The 8,455-nt window shown below is 38.9% G+C and overlaps 4 protein-coding genes across 6 annotated transcripts; 2 read left to right on the top strand and 2 right to left on the bottom strand.

The window, feature by feature from the left end:
- Window positions 1–186: 186 nt before the first annotated feature.
- Window positions 187–1,736, top strand: LOC111598156 (26S proteasome regulatory subunit 6B). The gene is made up of 3 exons (XM_023313241.2): window positions 187–287; window positions 373–453; window positions 516–1,736. The coding sequence occupies exons 1-3, from the start codon at window positions 264–266 to the stop codon at window positions 1,635–1,637; spliced, it is 1,227 nt and encodes a 408-aa protein (XP_023169009.1). The 5' UTR covers window positions 187–263; the 3' UTR covers window positions 1,638–1,736.
- A 313-nt stretch (window positions 1,737–2,049) lies between these two features.
- On the bottom strand, window positions 2,050–4,440 carry LOC111598153 (signal recognition particle receptor subunit alpha homolog). The gene is made up of 3 exons (XM_023313238.2): window positions 4,154–4,440; window positions 3,417–4,088; window positions 2,050–3,357 (listed from the first exon to the last, which is right to left on the bottom strand). Exons 1-3 carry the CDS (start codon window positions 4,268–4,270, stop codon window positions 2,227–2,229), a joined length of 1,920 nt encoding a protein of 639 aa, XP_023169006.1. The 5' UTR covers window positions 4,271–4,440; the 3' UTR covers window positions 2,050–2,226.
- A 386-nt stretch (window positions 4,441–4,826) lies between these two features.
- LOC111598167 (protein transport protein Sec61 gamma-2 subunit) lies at window positions 4,827–5,933 on the bottom strand. Of its 3 annotated transcripts, none has more exons than XM_023313255.2 (2): window positions 5,855–5,933; window positions 4,827–5,337 (listed from the first exon to the last, which is right to left on the bottom strand). In XM_023313255.2, exon 2 carries the CDS (start codon window positions 5,305–5,307, stop codon window positions 5,101–5,103), a length of 207 nt encoding a protein of 68 aa, XP_023169023.1. In that variant the 5' UTR covers window positions 5,308–5,337; window positions 5,855–5,933; the 3' UTR covers window positions 4,827–5,100. The 3 variants fall into 3 exon arrangements, with proteins under 3 accessions (XP_023169023.1, XP_023169024.1, XP_030078874.1); XM_023313256.2 differs by lacking the exon at window positions 5,855–5,933 and adding an exon at window positions 5,803–5,841; XM_030223014.1 differs by lacking the exon at window positions 5,855–5,933 and adding an exon at window positions 5,747–5,803.
- Window positions 5,934–6,004: 71 nt separating this feature from the next.
- Window positions 6,005–7,721, top strand: LOC111598161 (CCR4-NOT transcription complex subunit 9). Its single transcript, XM_023313250.2, has 5 exons — window positions 6,005–6,126; window positions 6,309–6,383; window positions 6,542–7,111; window positions 7,178–7,269; window positions 7,336–7,721. Exons 2-5 carry the CDS (start codon window positions 6,324–6,326, stop codon window positions 7,520–7,522), a joined length of 909 nt encoding a protein of 302 aa, XP_023169018.1. The 5' UTR covers window positions 6,005–6,126; window positions 6,309–6,323; the 3' UTR covers window positions 7,523–7,721.
- The last annotated feature ends 734 nt before the right edge of the window (window positions 7,722–8,455 follow it).

The raw sequence follows: 8,455 nt of genomic DNA, 5'->3' as shown, positions 1-8,455 counted from the left end.
CAATTTTATTTGCTTATTAAAATTTTTAAAGTTTATTCTATTTACATTAACTGTGTTTGTTTATATAGTTATTGAAATATTTTTATTTATTAACAGTATTTTCCAAATTTATGAAATATCGATACTTGCCAAATTTTTGACAGTCACTGTAGCGCTAATCGATATGTTGACCATCACCATCACTTATTTCAACTTGTTTTTGGCCAGTCATTTACTTTTCTTCCATTCATTTTCAACCGGAACGTTAAAATAAAAAGTACAAAATGGATATATTAATGGCTGAGAGAGTAAGCATTGTGCTAACCCATAGTTTATTATTGATATTATTTTAAATACAATATTATATTGTTTTTAATGTTCCCCTATTGTCAGGATGAAGTTGAATTGAAGCCAAAAGATGCGCACAGCTTGTTGGATGAACTAGACATGGACGACTTATATGTGCGCTATAAGGTAGGCCCTGTTTCTGTTATGCTTAATCTGCAGTTCATTACATTGATCATTATTTCGTTTAGAAATTGCAAAAAACTTTGGAATTCATTGAGGTGCAAGAGGAGTACATCAAGGATGAGCAACGTAATCTAAAAAAGGAATATTTGCATGCACAGGAAGAGGTGAAGCGTATTCAATCGGTACCATTGGTAATTGGACAATTTCTGGAAGCTGTTGATCAGAATACAGGAATTGTTGGTTCCACAACCGGCTCCAATTACTATGTACGCATCCTCTCCACCATCGATCGCGAGCTACTGAAGCCATCCGCTTCGGTTGCCTTGCACAAGCATAGCAATGCTTTAGTTGATGTCCTGCCACCAGAAGCGGATAGCTCCATATCAATGTTGCAGCCAGATGAGAAGCCCGACGTTAGCTATGCCGACATTGGTGGCATGGATATGCAAAAGCAAGAGATTCGCGAAGCTGTCGAACTACCGCTGACACACTTTGAGCTATACAAACAAATTGGCATCGATCCGCCGCGTGGTGTTTTGATGTACGGTCCACCGGGCTGTGGTAAAACTATGTTGGCCAAAGCTGTGGCACATCATACGACAGCCTCGTTCATTCGCGTCGTTGGCTCTGAGTTTGTGCAGAAATATTTGGGTGAGGGTCCTCGAATGGTGCGCGATGTATTTCGCTTGGCCAAGGAAAATGCGCCAGCTATTATCTTCATTGATGAGATCGACGCAATTGCCACTAAACGTTTCGATGCCCAGACGGGCGCTGATCGTGAAGTTCAGCGTATTCTGCTCGAGCTGCTAAATCAAATGGATGGCTTTGATCAAACGACCAATGTAAAGGTGATTATGGCCACGAATCGTGCCGATACATTGGATCCAGCTCTGTTGCGTCCTGGTCGTTTGGATCGTAAGATTGAATTCCCGCTACCGGATCGTAGACAGAAACGTTTGGTCTTCTCCACAATCACATCAAAAATGAACCTCAGCGAAGATGTGGATCTTGAGGAGTTTGTTGCACGTCCCGATAAAATCTCTGGGGCTGATATCAATGCAATCTGCCAGGAGGCGGGCATGCATGCAGTGCGCGAGAATCGTTACATTGTCCTTGCCAAGGACTTCGAGAAGGGCTACAAGAACAACATCAAGAAAGACGAACAGGAGCACGAGTTCTACAAATAGACATCTAAGCTTAAATACATTTTTGTTCTTCATTCACGTTTATCGTAACCCTCAACTACTAAGAATTATAATAATAATATAATAAAACGAAAATATCTTCTTATAAGACTTCTAGACTTCTGCAACTTGGGCTATTTCAAGGCGTTCATTTAGTGAATAGCCTATTTTTCTTATTTCTGATATTTAAAGCAACTTGGAGTTAAATTTCATGATTTCCAAAACTATTTGAACTTTAAAACAAATCTAGACAGACATCTACTATAAGTTGTTTAAATCACAAGCAGCAAATTTATAAAAAATGTGCATTTTATTTGTTGTATAAACACACGCACAGCAAGCAAACATAAATGGAAAATCAAAAATAATAATGAAATAAAAAATAAACAATTATTAAACGAACTGTAAGACAGTTGTTGTTGTTGGTGTTGTTGGTTGTTGTTGTCAGTTGTTGGAACATCGAGCTCATTTGGGGTTTTTAACAATGTGTCCAGGAATTTAGTTTCACATCTACTTAATTGGGCGTGGATACAAGCTCATCGGCATCGACTTTAACATAATCAGTTTAGCGCTAAAGATGTCCCAGTTGTAACTACTTCATCAGTGAGTTAACAACCGCATTCACATTGATGGCCTTGAGGTCTGCATAGGTTTGTCCAGTGCCAACAAATACAATCGGCTGCCCGGTGATATAGGTCATGGAGATGGCGGCGCCCACTTTGTCATCGATGGTATCAAATTTGGTCAAGACAATGCCATCGATAATATGGGGATTCTCATTGGATGAGTAATCCGCCAGAGATTGATTAAATTTGACTAGCTGATCGACAGCCTCGTTGCCAACGAGCGCCTCGCCCACAAACAGAACCAAATCCGGATTGTTGACTTTGATCAGCTTGGAGAGCGAACGCATCAATGGCTCGTTATCCTGCATACGTCCAGCCGTATCCACAAGCACCACATCCACTTTAGTGTCGTGCGCATATTTGATAGCCTCCATTGCAATGCCAGCCGCATCCTTGCCGTAGCCCTTCTCATATAGCTGTACCATGGTCCGTTGCTTATGCTTCTCGGCCGGATGCAGTGCATTCAAGTGTCTTGTGTGTGTGCGCAATTGTTCCACAGCGCCAGCTCGGAACGTATCGCAGGCAGCGATCAACACATTGAAATCATTTTCAATTAGCCAAAAGCAAATTTTGGCCAAATTTGTGGACTTGCCAACGCCATTGACACCGCAAAAGATGATCGTATATGGACGTCCATTGCGCTTCGATTCCAGCGCATCACGTATAATATCGATGCGACGTTTGGGCGAAAGAATTCGCACCAGCGACTGTGTCAGTGCCTCTTTAACCATATTTGCAATGCTATCGAATGTGCCCATTTGCTTGCCATCCAAGGAGGTGGCCACCGAATCGCATAGTTTCGCTGCAATTTCAGAGGCAACATTTTTCGATATTAGATGATCACGCATCTTCTCCAGCGCTGGCTGCAAATCGTTCAGCGTCATCGTCTTGGCACCGACAATGCCCTTGAAATAAGATAGCAGGCCGCCGCTCTTGGCCTTGCGTTGGTTGCGCTGTTGTTGCTGAGTCCGCCTTTGATGTTGCTGCTGCTGTTGTTTCTCTTCCTGTTCGCTGTCGTCACTGGCTTCGCTGTCTGCTCCATCCGAATCGCTTTCCACATCCAAATCCCTTATCCTGCCCTGCATAGTGCCCACCAGCTGCGAAGGGAGTCATTGTTTAGTTGTACTCCAAGTTAAGTTATCTTCCGCCAACTTACCTCATTGTTGATGCTCTGCAGCTGTACATCTTCGGGCGCATCCTTGGAGCGATCGAGTAACACAGCATCCTTGGAATTGCCACCCAAATCCCAAACACGCGGCTTCTTGCCGGCCTTTTCCTTCTCTCTATCCGTGGCACTCTGCTTGGTCGGCTTCACATCTACCGCCGCCTTCTTTGTAGGCGTCAGTTTCTCTCGGAGCTTACGGCGATTTTCCTGTATAATATCCTCATTGGTACGTGGTGGCGATGCAGGTTGGGATTTGCTTGCCGGCGGACTTTCCTGTATATTCACACGCTTCTCAGTTGTGTTGGTCGCCTTCTTATCGTCGTGCATCATGGATGCAACAGTTTTCTTTGATTTCTGCGATTCGTTGTAGGAGCGCATTGCTTTGGGTGCTTTGCCCTGTTTGGCAGATGCCTCCTCAGCGGCGCTAAGCACCATTCGGAACTCTTGCTCGAATTCATAATCAATTGCCAGTCGCTCCTGTGCAGCAATGCCAGAGAATTTCTCCTGAAATGCACTTTGCATATCAGCTAGAAAGTTATCCAAATAGTTAAGCTTGATGACTTTTTGGAAGACGGCAGCATAAACCACATCGAGCTCATTGTCTAGCTTAAATTGCACAGCCAAATGATCCTCTTCAAAATACTTGGACTCTGTATTTCGTTCCTACAACGAGAAATAAAACAAATTAGCATTAACAATAACAATAACAAACAGTTCGATTGACTTGCCTCTAGAATGACGCCACGTATTAAGCTGTTGATGCACGATGCATAGTTCTTGCCGGATTCATTTGAATTCCAGAGCACCACGCCGCCTTTTGTGAATATGACCACAAAGTCTAACATTTTCTATTTACGTACTAATTGGTCAATAAATCGTTTTGTAAAGTAAACGCCAACAAATTCAACTGGAGCCAACCAACTACCTAAACACATTCCACGTCACGAGCTCGATATTTACATCGATAGCTATCGATATATACATATATTTGTACAAATGCAAAACAGTTTTAAACGTAAAACTTTGAAATGTCAAATGATTCCCGAACATGAAATACCCTGTATACTTGTTTTTACTGAATTTTGTATGAGAGTACTCTTAATATGTATAGAAAGTTTTAAATGAAATTTACCATATATCAAAATTTTGTTTCGATGATGGAAAAGTATTTCATTTGTTCAGTTAACTTAGCCAACTTTCTCCTAAGTACAATTTGTAGTATTTTCAAAAACCTGTCGAAACCCCAGCTGCTGTGTTAGTGATGAAAATGTGATCGAAACACAAAATTTAGAAAATATCGCCTAATTCAACATAACACATTTAAAGAAAAAAGAATATTTATAAACATTAAATTAGACGTTTAATACTTTGACCAAAGCTGCCCAAAGATAAGAACATTAATTTAAAATCGTTTTTATTTTTTTTTATTATTATTGACGCTTATTAACTAATGTTCATGGTTTGTGAATGGAATTTTGAACATCGCAAATAATTTCACATACATGAAAAATTTTGTTACAAAAAGTGGACATTCGTTGAATGTAATTCTATACAGAAAAAAAATTAACGTATATATAATGTTGTTTAGACGCGAAAAGAATATGCTACGTAAAATGGATGATTATTATTGTTCATCTCTTCTTGCTGCTTCTTCTCTCGTTCCAAATGCCAAGACTTATGAGCCAACAATAATGTTGTTGATGGGAATATGTATCAGCTTGACAAAGAATCCAATGAAGCCCATGATGCAGAAACCAATAGCTGTGGCAATGGCGATCTTTTGGAACTCCTTGCGATCGGGCTTCGTGCAGCGTTTCACCAGACGAATGGAGTCCTTGGCAAAGGCACGACCAGGCTCAGCAAATTTCACAACTTTATCCATGACTACGTAAAATCTTCGATATTTGAAGAGCTGTAAGCATATTAGAATTGAATACAATTACAATTACTATACGCCACGATATATCGGTTAAAATGAATGTGGGACAGCGCACTTTCTCACACCAAAAAAAAACCAATGACAGCGTCAACGTCACGACGCCGACGACGATGCTGACGACGTGGCAGCCGACGACGTTGGCGACGTCACAGGTGAAATTTATGTTGCTGTATCAACCCGCTGGGAAACTCTGTTGCACGTGTCGCTGCTTTTCCAGTTTATTCATTTATTTCCAAAAAAGTTTTTATTGTCAATATAACTGTCCTTTTAATTGAAATCGAACATTTCGGCAAGCAGCGCCACTCAGTGCTTTTTTTTGTAACTCCAACACAGGTTTTAATACATAGTATTAATTTTACAGCAAACGGTCATTCAAGCTTACACAATTGGTTTATTAATAATAATACTTTATAATTGAATCAAATAAATGTCACGTTCCAGTTGGAAAGCAAAAAAAATATATCTAGAATCCTCAAGCACTTGTGCTTACTTTGAAAATTTCCACACGAATGACCGTTCGCGTAGTTCGTGTAGCCTGCTACGCACGAATTTGTTTTGACAGTTGTCCACGTCTAAATGTCAAAAGCATAGTGTTGCTTTGAAGCTTAGTCGTTGCCAGATGTGCTCAACAACATTAGTGGCAACGCTGCAACAGCAAATCAGCTGTTGCAAAAAAATCTCGTAGCCGACATTTTACTTTTTCGTTCGGCATTTTGCTTTTTGCATTTTACGGCGATTTATTGCTAATACGAATATTAGCAGGTAATTAAAAAACTGTTTCATATTATTAAAACACATTTTGGCGTTACTGCTAATGTAAGATGGTTATCAAGAAAATATAGATACAATTTGTGCGCGCTAATGGATTTTTTTATTTTTTATTATTGCAAATCTAAACTTGTTTTTAAAGTTTATTTCAAACGGTTTATTGCTTGTTTTTACAGAAAGAAAAGGCAAAGATGAGCGCACAGCCAAGCCCTTGCATGAATCCACAACAACAGCCTACAGAGCAAGAAAAGGTAACAACTTTTTATCTTTTTTATTTGTACGTATTGTTTATTATGCATATGCATGTGTGTAATTGCTTTAATATAAAGTGAATATGCATGAATGTGTGTATATATGCATGTATGTTCAATAGATGCGTTTGATATTTTTCTTAAAATTGCTTTTTCAGGTTTATCAATGGATCATTGAGCTGGCTCATCCGGATACCCGTGAAACGGCACTGTTGGAGCTTAGCAAAAAACGAGAAACGGATTTGGCACCGATGCTTTGGAATAGTTTTGGCACCGCATGTGCTTTACTGCAGGAGATCATAAATATATATCCATCGATAGCTCCGCCCACATTGACAGCCCATCAATCGAATCGCGTTTGCAATGCTTTAGCATTGCTGCAATGCGTCGCCTCGCATCCGGAAACACGCACCGCTTTCCTTCAAGCACAAATCCCACTTTATTTGTATCCATTTCTATCGACCGTATCGAAAACGCGACCATTTGAATACTTGCGTTTGACGAGCTTGGGCGTTATTGGTGCCCTGGTCAAGACTGATGAACAGGAGGTAATTACATTTCTGTTAACCACTGAGATTGTGCCGCTATGTCTCACAATCATGGACAGCGGCTCGGAGCTAAGCAAAACTGTGGCCACATTTATAATACAGAAAATATTGCTGGATGAATCGGGATTGTCATATATCTGTCAGACCTATGAACGTTTCTCACACGTAGCCATAACATTGGTGAGTCCAATTTTATATATCCCAATAGTATATATACATGTTTCTGTCTCGCTCTTTCCTGTGCAGGGCAAGATGGTTATACAGCTGTCGAAGGAGCCATGTGCGCGCCTTTTAAAGCACGTCGTACGCTGTTATTTACGACTCTCTGACAATACACGGTATGTATACACATTAACTATAACTGTATTAGCACTACTTATAAATAATTTTCATTAATTGTTCAGCGCTCGCAAGGCCTTGGGACAGTGCCTGCCAGATCAGTTGCGCGACGGCACTTTTACACAATGTTTGCAAGATGATAAATCCACCAAACAATGGCTGCAGATGCTCATTAAAAATTTGGAACCAAATGCGGTACAGCCACCTGGAGCAGATCCTCGACAAATTGGCATGTCACCATCGGGCAGCTAAAACAGCAGCCTCTAAACAAATAGCAATAGCAACAGTAGCCGCAGCAGCAGGAGCAGCCTCCTAATTTGTTAGTTAAGCAACCTTAATTTTGTTAGCTTGTAAGAAACCTTGTTGAATATGGATATGGCCCATGCATTTAGCTGCGTTAACAAAACTATATGCATATATATAATATATATATATATATACATGTACTAGCTGCTTAACTGATGTATTTACACATGTATACTATATGGATACATTATACAAATGATCTATATATACTATTTATATATACACTGTAAAGCTCAACGAACAGCTAATTGGAACGTTTGCAAAGCTAACAAAAGAAAGTTAAACAATAATAAAGTTATAGCTCCTCTCCATATGCACAAGTCATTTAGCTCTAGTTTACTCATCTAATTTCTATATGTATATTATATATATGTATATATTATTAATTGCTGCTAATAAACTCTTTAACTATAAGTAAATGGGTTCTCCTTCCAGTTTTTTCCTTTTTTGTGTTTGTGTTGCAACATTCAAAATGCATTTATTTGACTTTTGTGTGGGTTAATCGTATGTATGCACATATATACAAATATATATCTTTCATATTAATTACAACATACAACAATTAAAGCAAATCGCTGCGAGCACAAAAAATACATTACAAAAAACTTTTACATTTACGTTCGAGTGCATTAAACTACAAATAGTTACATATAAATATACATAATATATATATACACATATATATATATATATAAACATTGATCACAACAAAGATTTAATGATGGCAAAAATCAACCAATACATGTATATATGTATATATATATATATATATATATATATATATATATATATATATATATATATATATATATGTGGATAGTCTGAAGATTTATAACTGATTGTATATATTTTTTGTTTTTGACTACCCACAATATATAT

The sequence above is a fragment of the Drosophila hydei genome, unplaced genomic scaffold, assembly GCF_003285905.1.
Source record: "Drosophila hydei strain 15085-1641.00,03,60 unplaced genomic scaffold, DhydRS2 tig00000090-arrow-arrow-pilon, whole genome shotgun sequence".
In the NCBI taxonomy this organism is placed as follows: Eukaryota; Metazoa; Arthropoda; class Insecta; order Diptera; family Drosophilidae; genus Drosophila; species Drosophila hydei.
The sequence above is the reverse complement of the archived record's forward strand: the minus strand, read 5'-3'. Positions and strand labels throughout refer to the sequence as shown.